Source organism: Anas platyrhynchos, chromosome 10 (genome assembly GCF_047663525.1).
Source record: "Anas platyrhynchos isolate ZD024472 breed Pekin duck chromosome 10, IASCAAS_PekinDuck_T2T, whole genome shotgun sequence".
In the NCBI taxonomy this organism is placed as follows: domain Eukaryota; kingdom Metazoa; phylum Chordata; class Aves; order Anseriformes; family Anatidae; genus Anas; species Anas platyrhynchos.
Window position 1 is genome coordinate 22088066 of NC_092596.1, and position 18942 is coordinate 22107007.

General features: G+C 36.0%; 1 protein-coding gene across 2 annotated transcripts in view; it reads right to left on the reverse strand.

Moving 5' to 3' along the window:
- Nucleotides 1–18942, reverse strand: part of DACH2 (dachshund family transcription factor 2) — a 286945-nt gene that overhangs the window by 94037 nt on the left and 173966 nt on the right. For both annotated transcript variants that reach the window (XM_072042891.1, XM_027464919.3), the window contains exon 3: nt 449–580. In XM_072042891.1, the coding sequence (XP_071898992.1) occupies nt 449–580 (132 nt within the window). The remainder of the gene's footprint in view (nt 1–448; nt 581–18942) is intronic.

Genomic DNA, 18942 nt, shown 5'->3' on the forward strand with positions numbered 1-18942 from the left:
AAGGAAAGAACAAAATGCAGAAAAGCCAGAGAACTCGTAATTTAGCATTTCCTACTTCACCTTCCTCCAGTGAACTGTGGTGACTCACACTCAGCTCCAACAACCTGATATTTTGGAAACTTTCCATAATTTACAGGAAAACACTAGACTCAACTGTATTATTGCCAAAAGAAAAACATTTTGTTACTACAAATATACTCAGAGAATGGTTTAAAATGCCTGTATCCTTACCTAGCAATCTGTGGCCACTGTTATTTCAAAAAACTAATGAAGATGGCAGTTAGGAGGAAAATTGGAGGAATAGGAGCAGTGATTTTGATTTGATACTGGCAGAGGAAAGTTTACAAAATAAAAGAACACAAGAATTTGAGATAGATTTTGATTTTGTTTCCAATGGATAAGAACAGGTTAGACCTCCCCTACAGTTCACATGCACAGGATTACTTACCTGCATTAGAGTTGAGTTCTTCATTTTCTGATTCTGTTCCATTTTGACTTCCACTTCCATGGAGGCTATTCATTGCCATTAGTTTCATTTTCTGTAACTTCATAGCTTCTGCCATGGCAGCTGCTGTCAGTCCTGGAAAAATAAAAATAAATAAAATGCAGTATACCATGATACAATGCAGCACTGAAAAATATGAAGAACAAGACAATTCCTTTCATTAAGTCACAATTTCAATACAGATTCTTATTCTATAGTGTTATCACGAACATTATTTTCAAGTCATTTGGGTTATTCCAGTGCAGCATTCTAAGGATTTTTTTTGTCTAATTCTTTTGTGTTTCTCTTTCTTTCTTCACATGTATAGTGTAAAGAAATATTTATTTAATGTTATTCCTTTTGATTATACTTTTAAGTATCATTTCCTGTCACTTTGATCACTTTGTCACTTTGATCACTGTCTGTTTGACTTAGCTGATAAAAATTTCCAAGTATACTAGTAAGATACAGTATTTCTTAATTTCAACAGCTGGAAGCCAATTAATGTGGACAAAAATCAATGTTGTACTATTCTATACAAAAATATTTCTCTGAAGTTTTTTGATTCAGATTAATATTATTGCTACTAGAAAATACGATGCTGGAAATGCTACAAAAGTACAATATAGGTAATTGCAAACCCAATCCCACCTTAAAGAGACCATTAGCACCACCACAAATATACAGAATTAATAGGGGTAGTGGTAGGAGATTTTCAAGTGACTAAAAACCAATTAACTTCCAATAGTAAAAGAGAAGGAGTACAGTTAGGTTATAGGCTACCATCATCATTACCATGTAATTGTTTTTCTTCTTCTTTTTTTTTTTTTTAATTTAGATTTCCCCATATCTTTATTTCATGACAGTAAACTTTTCAAATTTCATCATTTTGAATCGGTCAATTAAGAGATCGAATGTTCTTCCAGACAGTATCAAATTACTTTTAGTCTGGGCAAGATGTCCCTGAAAATCTGTTATCTGAAGATCCTCTGTCCCACAGAAAAATACAGGGGAAAAGGACATGTAACCCCCAAAGATCTTTACAAGTATAATTGTTTATTCATTCAGTTATGGATTAAACAGGTTTTACTATCTTCCTCTCAGTAAATAATGACTTGCTTTTTCATTTCCTACAAAGGAAGCTAAATGCTTCATATCAGCTATCTTGTAATTGACTGTGCGATAGGTCCACAAACACACTGAATTGCATTTACCAAAAAACATAATTTTTTTGGTTGGTAGTGCATGTTGTATTTACCCACGAACATATATATCAAAACAGAATTACATAATCTGCTATTTATGAGAAGTATTGCTCAGACATTAGATACTGATTAAAGTGAACTAATAATTTTCATATCCTCGACCGCCACACATCCTTAAATGAAAATATTTTATTTTAAAAGCTACTATGAATTTGACATTTAGATTAGCTGTGCTGCTGCTATAATAGGCTTCACAAAAGTTCTCATTATTTTAATATGACTTAAGTGAGCAAGCAATCAAAAGACTCCAAATGCATGGGGGGGGAGGTGTATGTATCATCATACATGGCTATAGCAATCCTGTAAATTTCAGTGAAGATGTCCCTCATTAATATCAGTACGTTGGAGATGATCGGTTATGAGATGGAAGTAATACAAGCCATCCAGTCCTTCTGTCCTCCTCCTTCTATCTCGGCTAAGAGTCTCCACGTTCACACTAATAACCTGCAGTTGCACACTCCTGTAATCCAAAAGCCCTAGTGCCAGATCTAATAGATGGAAGTATTACCTGCACTACCTATGCATTCATTTCACTGTTCGGTCACTGATACATTCAAAATTATATTGATTTCATTTCTAATATGCACTACCTACAAACATACAAAAGCAGAGTCCAGAAAACGTCAACGATTTCCTTTCCTAGATCATTTAAGCCCTCACTTCATGCAGAGAATTGCCATACCTGAATAGTATTCACTTTTTTCTTTAAAAATATTTTTTTTGAACACCCTTTGAAGTTCTTTTTCAAATGCTACAGGATTCTTATCAGGCAAGTATCAAACCCTGATGTTTAAACTTCTGTTTTTACAAATTCTCTGATGGGCACCACTTACATTTAATCCATCAAAGAAATAATACATCTTAAATGATAAAACTGTTGACACTTTCAGAAGAAGATGAAATAGTCTATAAGCTTTTCCACCTTTTTTCTAGTGAAAGGAAGTGGGATGGATCTTTGAGTGGTTTTTGAATTATTTTCAGGAAGTTCAAGAAACAAGTATCATTACAAGTCTTCTGACGAATTTACAGGTTTCAGGATTTCAAGGAGCCTGCACTACTTGCATGCTACCTGTACTTTCGCTCCTTATCCCAATTCCAAGTTTTGAGGTACAGCCATCACCAAAGCATTTTCAGAACTTATACCCACTCACAGCCTGGTTTCTTTTCACTTTATACTTCTAATCCATTTGCAAAGAATTCACATTTATTTTAAAGGTTACAATAATAAAGAGTCTGAACTTAGATTTTTTTTAATTGTAACATTTTATCATTAATATGTGATACATATCCACACACGGATGAACCAACAGTCCAGTAAACATTTTCATCTGGATCAGTATTTTAAAACTCTGCTTAATTTAAATATAGAAATGAATACATAAACTATTCATAAGGACATAAACAGGGAACAGAAAGTGATTTCAGGCCTTTAATACAGTGTCCAGTGAAAAGATATGGCAAAAAAATTATCCAGGGCCCTGTAGAAAAAAAAATTTCTTCTGAACATTTGCATCAGAAGCATAATGAAGACAGAAAGGGTAGTGAGGAACAAACGGAAAGGAATAAACACAGTCCCAAAATCACCACAACGCTGCCTGCAGAAATTAAAAGTAATTATTGTCAGGCATTTTTGAGCTCCCTATCCAGACACAGCTGCCATAAGGACAAAAGCCAAAAAACAGTGATGTCTCAGAAATCTATGCTGTGCCATCTGCCACACCAAAGTCACTCTACTTCAGCATTAAAAGTTTAAAGAGTAAAGCGCAGTCCTAATGTACAGAGCATGACAGCCCGAAGATCCCGAGCAGGTGGGCATACAGTTAAAGCAGATATGGGTAATACTATCTCTAAGCTCGGTATCAGCAAAGTCTTTACACTACCATTCATTGTTCCCCAGTCTGTGTCATTTTGTGTTTGAATTGTGATATAGTAAAAGCCCCAGAATCTTACCGTATGAGGCACTAAAAGCACTGTACTAATTCTTCAACGTTTCTGAAAGCTAATAAAACTGAGACTAAAGCAAATGGTTTCAGCAGTAAGGATGTACTACTGATTGAAAGGATGGAAGAAAACGTACAGCAAATCACCCATTGGCATAATCTTCAATTAAGACGACTGCTGAGACTAACGTTACTGAAGCTGCTATGTAATTTAACTATTAATAAAACCCCTTTCTATAATTGACTCAGCTCCTGCTAGCTGTGGCAGAGAGGGTTATTCTTCAACCGACTTATCTAAGGATCTACAAAGAACTGAAGAATCATTTCCATCCTGTTGGATGAATCATTATCAGCAGCAGAATCTCACTTAGAGTACCTCACTTTGAAAAATGGACCTGGAAACTGCTGCAATGTATACATCTATCCCTCTACTTTCACCTAAAAAAAAGGATCACTACGAAAACTGACATGCTGGATTACATACTTCAAAGATTTCAGTTTTTTCTCTCCATTTACACTTGAAATTTCTCTTCCTTTAGCTGTCTTCTCCCAGCTGTGATCAATCACTAAACACCCAGGAAATAAACTGTGTACCACTTATTGTCAAATACATACAGCTCCTACAATGCTAACAAAAAATAATAAAAAAACAACAACAAACACGAGTCTCACCGCAGTTGCAATGATTTGTTTTCAAACTTCCAGCAACCACGTGGCTGCTGGAGCTGCTCCTGCCAGCAGTGGCCCGCAGCCTGCCCACTGCCTTGGCCAAAGGGCAGCGGCTCCTTGAGGAGCTGGTGGGGATCTCAGAGACATCACTGCTGCTGCAGACATCTCAGAGCCACGTTCTGGGTCAGCTCTCTATATATGAATCTTGATTACAACTGCATAACAGATTGTGATGGTGTGCGCTCAGGTACACCTGCATCGTGCATATGGCAAAACAACCAACTGCCATTAGTAATCTTCAGTCTGTAATTTCGGTTTTGTCAGGACACACTGTACTCTCCCTTTGACAAGTCTGCATAACTCTGCAGTACAACACAGGAATTTAGCCCTGAAATAACCCTTCAAGGACATGCAAACCAGCAGAGTTTATGCTCTGGCTGCAATGAAAGAGGACTGCAATTGCATTCTGAGCCGGACTCGCTGAAGATAGCCTCTGCTCCTGAACAGTGCCTTCTTGGGGCACTGAGGGCATGCAGACCACAGGGGTTTCTCCATCCCTTCTCTGCATCCTATTAAAGCTAGTGGTTAATTGTTTACTCAAATACACAGGCACAAAGACTACTGAGGCTTATTCCTCCGTGAAGTCTCTGGAATTATTCTAGCAAAACCTCATTTTTCCTGCATGGCCTGAAGATCACAACTGCAAGGTCTTTTGCAGCCTTCCCCCGAGGCCAGCGTCCCGGTGCAGGGCAGCGCTGATCTCGCCCACACTCCTAGCACTGGGGGACAAGGGGACAGCATCTCATGCCCTGAGTCAGCAGCACAATTTACCGATTAGCAAACATTTTCCTGCAGACATAAGAAACCAAAACTCAATTACATTCCTGCACTGATGTACCCAGGGTATCCTTCTTGTAAGTGAATCCTCCATGTTTAACTTACGTCCAGTCATTGAAAATTAGATTTTGGCGGTAAACACAAGGACTCTGAGCATTTTAACACGACCCTGGGTATCTGCTAATCTTGTACTCTAGCTACAAGATTTTCAGTCTATTTTTCAGTTCCCTAATTAGTTAGACGGTGCCCCTCCTTCATATTAGTTTGAAAGCTTTTCTGTCAAAACTGTGAACAAGTAAATTAACTAAAGGAGAACTATGAGTAATCAAATCTTGAGGTTTGCAATTAATTAAATGAAACGGTGAGTCAATGAACTGAAGAATGGTCTTATATTAAAACAAAACATTTAATTAAATTAACAGTCAACACACTGCAATTAATAATATCTAAAAGAAAAAATGAAAACCAGTTTAGCCTTGCCATATTATTTCCGTCTAACAGTCAAGCATTGTGCATCGGCTTGTTTGTTATTTGCATTCAAAGCTGCTATGGGTCAAATATGATGTGCTAAAACAGAAATAATGAAACATCTGGTAGTATGAAATGTTAATGTGAGATACCATATTGCAAACAGTGAAAACAATTTTGAAACATCCAATAAATTAGGCCTTTGAAGACTGAAAAGGATATGCTTTCTTTTCCACTTTCTTCAACAGGAAAATTAATAAACACATATAATGTACTTTACATTTTCAAAATGCTTGCAAGAATTTACTAATTAATTTGAACATTCATATTAGAAAGTAGAGGCTTCTCTATAGCTGAAATTAATTATTCTTAGTTAGTGATTACAAGAGGTAAAATGCAGCTACTAACACAAATGGTACCTTGAATAAGAACAAAAAACCTGCCTTGAATAAGAACATCAAAATGACCACTGTGTTAGGGCAGACTGGAGTCAGGTCCAAGCACACAAGTCTTCTTATGGCAGATTTTTTCCATTTCTGTAAACCGACTCAACGAGAAACTGTAGGAAGGTTTTAGCTCTAGCACACTGCTCTGTTTTCAATAACTGTTCAAAGATATCCTGGCTACCATTTCAGATAGGTCATAATAATCCATCAATGTGAAACATTTGAGAGACTGTAAGGAAAGAACTTAGTGAGTAATTGGCCACTGCGGGCACAGGATGGGATTTCAGCATAAGCACTGCAGTGCAAAGCTTTATCATGGGCTAAGTTGTGTGACTATTCACCCTAGGCCCTGGGAGGACACTTTGGAGACCAGACCCAAATCCACGCTACAACCATTTGACATTGCCAAGCTGAAATGTAGTCAACAGCCAAGAAACATATTACAGCAGTCGAGTCTCTCTCATCTATTCTGATACCTGCAAGCCTGTTGTTATGCTACAACAATATTTTAAAAATGTTTCTCTCTCTTATTTTGTAACAAAAAAGCCATGACAAACTACAGGAAAAATGATTTTTTGAGTAGAAAATTTAAAAGCAGTTATACAGAATATGCTGTTAGGTGCACCAAGTGAAAAAGAAAATTAAGACTAATATTCTAAACCCGTTCAGTTAATGAAACTTCAGAGAATATTGAAGATCATCCTCAACAAAACATTTCAGACAACAGTAAAGATTTTTGACTGGCCTAATTTTTAAATTCAGACCATAAAGGAACTATGCTATGGCAAAAGAACATTACTGGGAGGAAAAAAAAAACACACACACAATGCAAATATTATGCATATTTTTCATGAATTAATCTTTCACATTCAGGCTCGGTGAATTTGCTTCTGCAATAACTGTTACACAGGTTTTACTTGAGAGACCTTATTCTTTGCCTCTGTGCAGCCCCTGCCTCTCCCCTACAGAGCTTCCACTTCTGCAGTAGATAGGTAGGGATGGACCTACCAACAGCTCTCTTAATCAAAGAGCCATGCTTCACTGACAGGTCAACTGATTCTCTATCATTAACCAGTTATGCTGGGTAAAAGATAGTATGCGATAATGTAATTTAAGAACTTTGCCAAGTGCTCAGGGAATCAGAGTTAGGGGTTGTACAAATGTTTAAGATTTTTTGAAGGCTTGATTTTGCAATCCTGATAATTTTTGATTAACACTACATGCTTGCTCACCTTATTTTAATTCTAAAACATAACCTCAGGCATAAATTCATGAGTATAAACAAGATTAAAACCTGTACACACCAAAATGCCCCTACCACTCTTATGGAATGATCCAACTGGTTGTCAAATTTCACACATGTTTTGCAACAGTCCTGAAACTTAGAAATTCGGGTGTTCACTTTAAAATATAGTTTGCTCACCAGATGTTTTCATCCCAGGTCTGTACCAATCATGTGCCAATCCATTCAAAATTTTCATTCCAGCTCACTCATTTTCCCACAAAAGCAGTCACTGCCTCCGTTCTTTAGCATTCTCATCATAATTTCAACCTGCGTAACTCCTTACAAAACTTACCCTCCCTGATACCCATCTAAAAGATGGGAAACATTTTTAACATGAACATCTTCAGTGTCTCCTTACCTGAGATATTCATAATGATCAAGGATATGAAACATGTGATGACCAAGGACCTGTCAGTTAGCTTTTCTAAACCCAAGGGACTCAAGTTTGAAATATACACAAACATTAATTCCACATTATGGTTATGTGTGGTAATGTTCATAATGCCCAAACCTACATGAACACAACCATTTATGTTCAACACCTGTATATACTGCATATATTACTGATGGCTTCATATCCTAAAAGGTAGCCTGTACCTCAAGACAAACCAAACTGCAGCTTACATTATTGGAGGGAAACAGAAAAATCAGATCTAAAAAGAGCACTGAGAGGGCTACATTATTTTTTTCCTTCATTCTAACAGCATGTCTCATGAGAATTGATTAATTTCGTGACATTTTCTGCTCTTTTTTACAATCTATGCCATGAGAATGATTTGTCAAGACTGTTAGGCGTAATACTTTTAGTGTGCTGCACTACTATGACCTTTACCTTCTTCTATATATTTGATTGACTGACCATCCCACTTTGATCTACAGGTTGCAGAACAAGTAAAAATACATGGGACAGATACATCAGCCATTGAATTATTGTTGAAAAGATAATGATCACATTATACAGGTAATTTGTATGCTCTTCTGTGAATAGTTAATGCAATTTTAGTGATGTCATTTATAATTTTCAGCATAAAATGAAAACTCTTTCATTGTATACGTGCTATACTTAAAAACTGTGTTTTCATACATAAAGAGTGACAAATCCAAGCACCAGAACTTAGATTTCAGTCAGGAGAAGACAAATTACACTAATGCTCATAATCATCCAAATTCTGACACTACCAGTCTATGCCTTTCTTAATGCTGCCATAGACGAAAAAGTACAATTCCCTGAGATGAACACTTGAAAAATTAAAAAGGCCTTACAACCTGCACAGCAGGAATGCACCAGTAACTTCAGTAATTCTTTTGGTATGAAGAGAAATACAGATGGTGGCATGCACCAGCATCTGGACATTGCAGTACACTGTCACCTCGTGATATGCCGGATGACCAATGTCAGATCTGTTTGGTTCAAATTCAGAACAATTCAGACTGCCCAACAGTGTGGAAAGCTCATGCACTAACTCCAGGAAAACAGTGTTGAAAGCTCCAGGGTACATAAACAGGTCTTAAGGACCACCTTCTTGTGGACTTCAGAGCTCACTGAATTTCCCTTTGATTGCAGGACTCAGGTATCCATTTTAGGATATACATTTGGGTTCACAAGAACCTAAAATAGTCATAAATAAGTTCCATCATAATAGACCTCATGCTCACCAGAAGTTACACATTCTCTAACTTCACTATCCTCATTGAAGTCCATCATGGCACACACACTGCTGTCTGAAATTAGAATTAACTGTTATTAAATTTTTTTCTCCACCTTTATTCCTTTCCTCTTAAATCAATTTCTGTGGGTTTAAAGCACCTCTCCATAAGCGATAATGATGGGGAAATTGCTGAAGTTTTTGGAGGTCCTTTCGGTTAAGTACCAAAATGTCTGAAAGCTTATCAGGAGTTGGCATAAATCTCTAGAGTTTGTAAAATTAATTGGGTTGGAAGGTCTTCTGAGAATAAGGATGTCTTTGTGAGTGATTTCAAGCTACTTCCTACTAGCGACTGCAAAATATTATACAAATATATATTTTTTTCAATCAGATGGCACAGCTCAGCTATGTCCCAGCTGTCTCAAATCATGATTAAAAAACTAGATATTTTAAGTGAATACCGAGTTCCATAAATTCATTGTACTACAGTATTTCTGATGAAATATATTGTCAAGGTTCCTTCTTCTCAGAATTGTTGTTAGAAACTGGATTGTTAAAACATGCCAGCTGGTTGCCACTGTTCACTTCAGCTGGACAAGCCTGACCAACATAAGGGCTTTTGAGAATTGTACTGTGCAGACCCCTTATGCAACCCTTCCTAGAAGATGAAGTGTTATAGAGGAGAAATGTTACTCCAACCTCTCCTTAGTTGTTTGCACTGAACTGAAGCCAAGCAATTATTAATTTCACATTTTCACTGGCCAAGCTACGAACAGCAGCAGTGAGCTCGCTGTTTATTTAAGATGGCAACACCACCACAGAAATTTTGCTCGCAAATGAACAATAAAAACACTGCAACAATAAACTATTCTCTACTATGGTTGGGTTGGCACTGGCAGGAAAGACAACATTTCATACTCAAACTCAAACTAGCTTAAATTGGAAGCACAGACAAAATATTCAACCAAAGATACAACTCTGTCTTCTTCATAGGAATCGCAATCCCCCAATGCTGCAGCAATCCATCTGTAATCAACTTAAAACCAGTGGGATTACTTGCAAACATTACCGAAATCACTGGATACAGACCGTCAGCTGGGCTGACAACTTGTGCCAGTTCATATTGCAAAACTTATGCTTAGTTCTTCTACTTAAATAACTTCGTTGAATCATTCCCTATATATTATTTGTTTCATATAAGCAATTTTCCAAGACCTCTGCCAGAGCAGGAACAGAATGCCATGGTAAAACAGCTACCACTGCTCTTACTTAAGGCTGAGACATTTGTAGCCATTTCATAAAACGTGCAAAAATATTGTGCTCATTTGAAGCACTAACCTAAGCAATGAGAAGAGGGAGCCCATGCTCCACCTCAAAGACACAAGCTCAAAAGCAGCATCACTTAAGAATAAAAAAAAATGTGAAATATTCTTCTAAGACCTATACTCACTTTCCAGTTCTGGCTGTTGAATAAAAGTGAAATGTTAGTACTTTATGATCATTTGAAATAACACATCTTATTCCCAGTGAAAAATGGTTTTGGATGGTATCTAGACTAGTAAAGCAATAATGTCTCTGGCAAGAAAGGAAAAGAATCCAGTGAAAATTCAGGAAATTAGTGACCCAGGCTCCAAGCAGCTCTCCAGCTTTAAGGCAGAATCTACCACATTCGCAATTACTATTGATTTGACAGAGAACATAGAGCAGAAATGTTACTGAAACTTTCTGGGAATGGACGATTCATTATTTTTCCAGCTAAATTTTCCATTAATTGTTTGATCTAAAATAAAGTAACATGTGAGGGAGTGCAGAGTAGACTGAAGACTCCGCCTGCAATTACTTCATCATCTCTTTCTCCATGCACTTTTGACATAACAAAGCCTGACTTTATTTATTTGTATTTTTTTAATTCAGGGAGTGGACAAAAGCATCCATCCCAAACGGTTACAACTCAATGCAGTCAGCAGGAATTTTTTGTCACCAATGTCACGTTCTGTCAGTGATGATTGTAAGCTGGCTTCTGTGGTGAGTTTGCATTAGTGGCGTGCCATGGCATATACATTTTGGCTAGTAACCTGCCTAGGAAGAAAATGAGCTATTTTAGATTAGTTTACTTCAATTTAGGGAGTGTTTTGACAGCAATCCAAGTAGCCATACTTGGGAAAGGACGAGCTTTCATGCAACTTTCCAGCACATTTCTGTGAGATGAGAACAAGCATGTCAGGTAGCAAATGCTGCCCAACACTTCCTCGGGTCAAAGCAAGCCACTGCTGGGGCACCTTCTGTACATAGGTGATGGATATGTGAATTTCTAGTGCTGCAAAGGAAAAATGGGAGGCAGCCCACAGGCTGGAGCTAACCCGATTTAACTTTTAGCTATGTTCACACCACAGGTAAAGAAACACAAAGAGCAATATTTTCCCCTGGGGCATAAATTAATGACTATTGATCGCACAACCAGAGAGCGTATGGAACATGATTACAGAGGAGTGTGTACCTTTATTTTCTTTTCTTAGCTTTCCTTTTTTTTTTTTTTTTTTTTACTTCTGATTGTTCTGATCTTCCTGTTTTAACTTATTTCAATATAGTTACATAGTTTTGCTGAAGCTTATTCAGGCACATTTACTTACACAAATATCACGGGAAACAAATAATTTAGTCCCAATGGGCTAATATCTTCTTTGTTTGTGAAGTTATGCCAGAATAGCTATTTCTATTTTATGCTATGAAAGGTAAAGACCATTTTTCAAAGCTGAGAAACTGACTGGAAGCTTGTTTTCTTGTTCCAGTTTGTGAATAAAACTAACACAGAGAAGATGAACTACACCATTTTCAAAATCTTAAAGGATATGTCTCCACTCATTGGTCAAGCTGAATTAACTTGCAGCCTCTGAGCCAAATGAAGGCTTAAGAAGGAGAGGAATAATCTAGTCAGTGAACTGAAACACTTAGTAATCTAAAATTATGCAAATATTCTCTTTGCCCTTGCAAATCTTTCCAGATAAACTCTAGTGGTCTTACTCCTGAATTTGCGATCAGTACAGCAGTTTCACTTATAAAACTATGGCATCAACCATCTTAGCTTAAGTTGTGTTCAACAATAGTCAAAGTGCAGTCAGATCTTAAAATACATCCTCAGATGTTATAAGTCAAATTAAATATTTATTTTAAAATTTAAAATATCTTAAATATAAATTATGCCCAAGATGTATTGAATTTTGGTTTTAGCAATTGTGAAAAATTCTGCACATATCTATTAATCTTGCTTTTCTGTAAATGGACATAATATATCACCCTTTGCAATCGTTCGCTCTACAATTATACTTTGCAGTCATCAGCTTTTTGTTAATATTAATACTGTGTTCTTTGCAGCTATGTTTTTAGAGCTGAGAGTCTACCTTAAGGCTTTTTCCCACATTGAGAAATTGAGTATCATATATTATTACAAACATACCTAGGTAATATTCCAGCGTGTTTCCAGTAAGCATTTAACTCTAGTTTCAGAAGTTTAATATGTGATATATTTGAAAATAGTTTGATAAAAAGATGCATTTTGTTTGTTCTGTAGATACTGCTTTTAAATAAATGTTTCCAGTATTCTTCTACAATGTCCTTTAACTGAGATTTCAAAAACGGCGACACTGTATCTATGAGCGCAGGTTTAACAGGACAATTATTGTGGATGAACTAATAAATTACCGTTAGTCAAGTCAGCTCACTATGTTAGACATAAATCTTAACGATAATTTCATTCCTCCATGTAGTTTTAGGAACCAGTATAAATTTAAGATAGACCTACTCACTTCACCTACGTGGAGAAGTGAATTGGAGACAGTTCCTGAGTTCCTTATCTGTAGGAACTTACATATGACCAAAAATATCCTGACAGTTCTATTCAGAAAATACATGATGTGATATCCACTTTCCTCTCTGTCCCTACTTCTTTCAAAAAGCCACTAAATTTCTCATACTTAAGAAGAAAATCAACCTTTTTGCTGATGAATCAGTAGGCAGCTTTGAGTGGTGAAGAGAAAATTGTATTACAAATGAACAGCTACCTGTTATCAAATTACAAGGCATTTTCATCAAAGGACCAAAAAATGCAGCACACTGACCAGTTAACATGTTTCCACTGACCTGGGGGGATTTTTCCAGTTAACAGCTTCTGAAGAATGCTTCCTTTTGATTCTTGTCTCTGACACAAAAATGATTGTCCCATTTAACAACTGTTCTATCACATACATCAGAGAATCCTATTTACTCACACACTACTGGAACATTAAAACACAATAGTGTGATTGTCTCTGGAAGAAAATTTTAAAGATTGACTTTTTTTCTTTTTTCTAAAAAAGGGAGTAAGATCAAAAGCTAAATTTAATAGATGTTTGACTAAGGTCATACTCCTAGGAAATGGAACACTGAAGATGAAAGAGAACAAATAGATTTGGCTTTTGATCTCAGCCAAATGCATTTGGCATTGTTTAGCTTTTATAAAATACTTCAACTTTAGGCAATATCATGACTAAAATGAATTGGTTGAACTCCTGAGGTTTTAATAGTTCAGTAATACTTTAACATGTACCAACATTTGGAAAAACTTCGCCTTTCTTAACTATTTGGCTATACTTATTTCTTACTGGAACAAAGTCAGGTCAAACCTGCTTATTGGTGCTAATGCTAGATACGTATAAGCAATTTTAAGATTATACTTCCCTAATGAGACAAATTTAAGAGTTGTTATCTAACACGGATGTTAAGTCAGGGCTGCTGGTATTCAAAGCAAGAGATTTTAGGGGAAAGTAAAGACCATTGAGGAAAGGTACTGGAATTAAAAATAAATAAATAAATAAATTCCTGTATCCATAGCCAAGACCCCATATCAGGTCATTTTACAAAATTATTTCATAGTTATAATCCTCCAAGAAGTATAGTGGCCATCAAAATTTTGAAACTAAATAGTAGTAAGGAAGGAATGGATTACAATCTACAAACTCTTACTTTCAATTTCCTCCGTAGTAATGTTTCCAGGCTTAAGACAACTTGGTTAATTAAGGAAAAAGATGGGATAACATTAATTAAAGCAGCATGCTTAAATTACTATTATTGTTAGAAAATATTAATTATCATTAGCCATTAGAAGCAGTGAAAAAAACCTGTAAACCACTTAAGCAGGCTACACAGTCAAAACTTACAAAGGAGTTTCATCTGCCCAGCCAGCTCATCCCTGTGATAAACAACTGTGATAACAGGAAGTGCACCAGCCTCAAGCTTCAAATTACATTTTTAAAGTTTTGATAAGAATTAATTATTTATATTATAAAACATACTACAACAGAATATATCGTATCTGTACCATGCAAGCATCTGGCCTTCAGAACTATACAGAAATTATACACAAGTGAAGACCTTCCCAATCTCACTTTCATATTATTATATTGTATTACTATATTATAATAATGGTACAGAACTTATGAATAGCTGAGAAATTGTGAAAATAAAAAGTCATGTATTTATCATCATTAAAAAAGAGGTATCTGACCACAAACCCAGAAAGTTACCCAGGGAAGGAAGAGGAGATTTCCCATGAACTTCTCTACTCATCGCAGTACCTTTTTAAAGGGACACTTAAAACAAAAACACACAAGAAGCCTCAGCCATTTGCTCTCCAAATTCTAGCCACAAATTCAACCACATGGAGCAGTAATTCATTCCTTCCTTACACTGTTTATCTCTTAAAAAGGGAAAAAAAAAATCAGTCTTTTTTTTTTTTTTTGAAAGACATGGTTTGTCACTCTTTTTTATATTATTTATTACTTTACATAAGATATTTCTGCTGCTGAGGCAATACATATGATTTGCTGAACCCACCTGGATACCAAAGATCTCTGCAGACTAGAAAACCCAATAAACTTGGATCTGACACTTCCAGGTACAGAACACCTGCACCCAGCAATATTTTAACTGTGTTGTTCTCAAATATTACAAGTATGCACCTCCCTTTATGTACTAAATACACTTGCGAGACCCTGCCATCCATCAAAAATAAAGCTTTTCTTGTTTCTTAGTGCCTGCAGTTTCTGTTTGTTGCGACAGAAAGACTTGCACCTTCAGCCAAATCGGAGCTTAATCATTTATGTTCTACCCAACTTCAAATGTAAACCAGTACTAATCTATGCTGTTGTAAAACTGATGCATAAAATCCCTGCCTTACAACTGAAGGATTAATAATCAGAAAAAAATAAATAAATCACAGAAACATTTAGGTTGGAAAAAGACGTTTAACAATGTGGAATCTATTCCCGGTTTCTCTTCTTAGTTACATTTCTTCAGGCATTGAAAACAATATTCTTGAAACTATGATTGTTTTCATTTTTCTCGCCTTAAAACATGGAGCCTGCAGAACCTCAATAGAAAATATCCTTTGTTTCAGGAGCTGGACACTTGCACTTGTTTTTGTTGAAGGATACATATATTTATAATATTAATTATAGAGCAGATTTACCTATCACTGCAGTAGGTTTTGGTCTCATCCATATCACTGTCCAGCAGCAAAAATCTACATCTTACTTTTTATACATTTCAAGAAGATATAGTTCACCTGCAGATTCAAATACGGGATTTGTTGTTACTGGAATTTCTGAAGAGAAAAGCTCAGGTTCAGAAAGGATGACTTTTTTATGGAATATATAGAATTAGAATCATGTAGGTTGGAAAAGACCCTTACGGTCATCAAGTCCAACCATCATCTAACACCTACCATGTCCACATATGTAACTTCTGCCACCACAAGCAAACCATTAATAAATAAAAATATTATCTCTAACTATTTTTACATACGTTCAAGTTATTTACTACAGACAGCATTGAAGATACTTTGCTGTGGATTCAAAGAGTGAACAAGGCTCCCAGCTAGGAAAAAGAGGGACCCTGAACAATTTTAACCCTGGGTAAACAAATATTCCTACGCACAGAGTAACAAAACTAGATTTTGTTCTATTATACCTGTGATAGCTTCCCAGATTTACTGAAGATAGAATTACATTAATTTTTCCCAGAAGATTAAAAATTTTTGTTTTTAAGCAAAAATATTTAGTGTCTAGTTGTGAGTGCAGAAAATAAACTCTCTCCAGGCAGTGAGTTACTTTTCCCTTCATGGAAGAGCTCATAATATGTTGAGTGTAACATCTCCAATAACGAGATGAAATGGTATTGTAAACCACTGTAGAAATAACAAATCTATTATGAATAATTCTCACCAGAAATCTTGGAAACCGGACAACTTACTGTCTGTTCTTATTTTATTTAGTCAAAACAGAAAAATGAGAGGGAGATCTGTACAACTGGATTTCAATTGGCTTTAGTCACAACTTCCAGTTGCATTCACTCACAGATGACTAATTGTTGTCTTCTGTTCTCGTCTTTCCTATTTGGCCAAACTGAACAGAAGGCAAAGATGCCTACTGTCCCCTGACACATTAGTATTCATTATGGTGAAAAGTAAATGAGAACTATTTCATCTTCAGAGCACTATCCTAAGACATTACCATCTAATAACAATATTAAAGTCACATTACAGGTCTTTAATCCATGGCTGTAATAATGCTGTCTAGTTTAATAAAAATACACATTAAAATAAATATTTTGGTTATTTACTTTTAGGATTTTGCAAACAATATTTTTTGCCAATTTGAAGAAACTTCAGGGGAGTCAGAACTAAATTCTGAGCGAGCAGCACTGCTGTAGTTTTAACAGTTCAATTTCTTTTTCCTTGCTTGCCCATACTCTCAAACAGAGAATTGGAAGTTGTTTTATCAATATCTCTCATGTTAATGTTCTTAAAAAGAAGGGAATAAACAAAGAAAATGGCTGTCACGGATTTTGAAATTAGTAACTAAGAAAACATTTGTAATGAACCGGAGCTCAGGAATTCTGCATACCTCCTGCATGTTATCTGCAGCACAGTCAGTGCACTGCTTACTCCTGAGAAATTCCTTACCGAATTTTATTGCGATTTCAACAGAGGGACTAACTCTACGAAAGAGCTTTTCATGCAACTTAGCAATCTCAATATTTTTGTTTAACCAGGAAAGTAACCTTTGAAGAAGGGGTCCTTCATGTAAAAGATTCCTGCCCAAAACAGACTGGAACTGATTATTTCTTACCAAATCATCTGGCACAATTAGAGCTACCCTGAATACATAACCATGTTTCATGATATAATCCACTGGTGAGTATATTTAAAGGTTAGTAAATAATTTTCATGGCTGTAAAAGCTCATCTTTTAATTTTCTAGGGACTTGAAAATATATCATATAAACTTCTTGCCGTTTTACATTTACAAAATTCAGTTTCAGCTTCAAAGTTTTTGGTGCTCTAACTGTCAAACAGTAACACATTCCCTTGTAATGCTGCAGGCATAGCATTAGCCAATGAGATATTCATTAATTAAGCAATTTACCAAAACTAAGAAACAAATAAGCATATTTATGCTACTGGCTTTGAAGAAAATGCAGTCAGCATTTTCAGATTGCGAGGTGGTCTCTCATTGGTTTTGGCTGCCTGATGACATTCCATTGCCAATAATGTGTTACTGCTCGCTCTTCATCCCCCCCCCAAAAAAACAAACAAACAAACGAAAAACTTTAATTGAAATAATTGGAAGGCTTCTACAAAATAGTTCAGCTTTCCCTTAACAAAACATGAAACAATTCCCCTAATTTTATTTTATAAGCTATATTTACACACACACACTTTTTTTTCCCCCAGCTACTCTCATAGTATGTATTGCTTAGATACAGTGGCATATGACAAGCTAGATAATATCAATTCCAACTGATGGCAGATGAGGTGAGCCACTACAAAGAAGAATATCTTCCATTTGAAATTTCTGCTCTTTATCTTTCTTGGAGAGATCATTCCCGTTGGCCTGGACTTGTGCATTTGATGAATGGGTCAGCAGCCAGAATCTGTATGAGCAAATGAATAAGATGCACATCTCATCCCTCAAACCATAATGAAAATCTTTATGAGATTGGATTCATGCATTGAGATGACCTAAGAATATGTTTCTGTTTTTTTTACGTATTACAATTTAGTTCTCAAGCGACAGCATGAAGACCAACCAGCACCAACCACTCCTGAATGCTGGAAAAGAAACTCCTATGTGGGTGGATCTACTATAAGCAGACATTAAATATTAAATTAATCCAAAAGATACGTAAGACAGTAGTAAGAGACTTTTCTCACCATGTATGTTTTAATCACCTTTCAGAAAGAATACAACAATGCAGAAAAACTTTCTAAAATGCCAAGAGTTGCTCAGTTTCATCTTTTTTTAATTAGCACATAATAAGATTACAGAACTAAACTACAAGAATACAAGTACTTATGCTAAAGGAAGGTATTATTTATGCTTAAACATAATACATTCATATTCAGACCTACCTACATATCCAGACCTTTGTGTTGTCGGAATGAGCACATTCCAGTAGGTAGTTTATTTTCCCTCTAGATTTCACTGCTACAAATTTTCTATTAACTGTAAATTTTAGTCATTGTCTGCACACTGGAATACTACTCACCCTAAAATTATCCCAAAGGATGCAGACACTCCTTCACACCCTGGGAAAAGCATCAAGGTAGGACTTAAAAACCTCTCCTGTTAAAATGCCATATACGTTCCCCTCAACAAAAGCTTCCATTTTCACCAAAAAGAAAGTACTTCAGAAATTCCTGGCCAGTTTTTCATAGAGTTTTACTGTCTCTGCTACTTGATGATTTAGTAACATAAACTAAAAATTATTCAAGAAAACAATTCACTGTCTTTGCTCAACCCACATCAACTTTGCTCAAGCTTGTGTTTCCTCAGCAAGGCCATTAACTGATATAAATGATATTTAGCA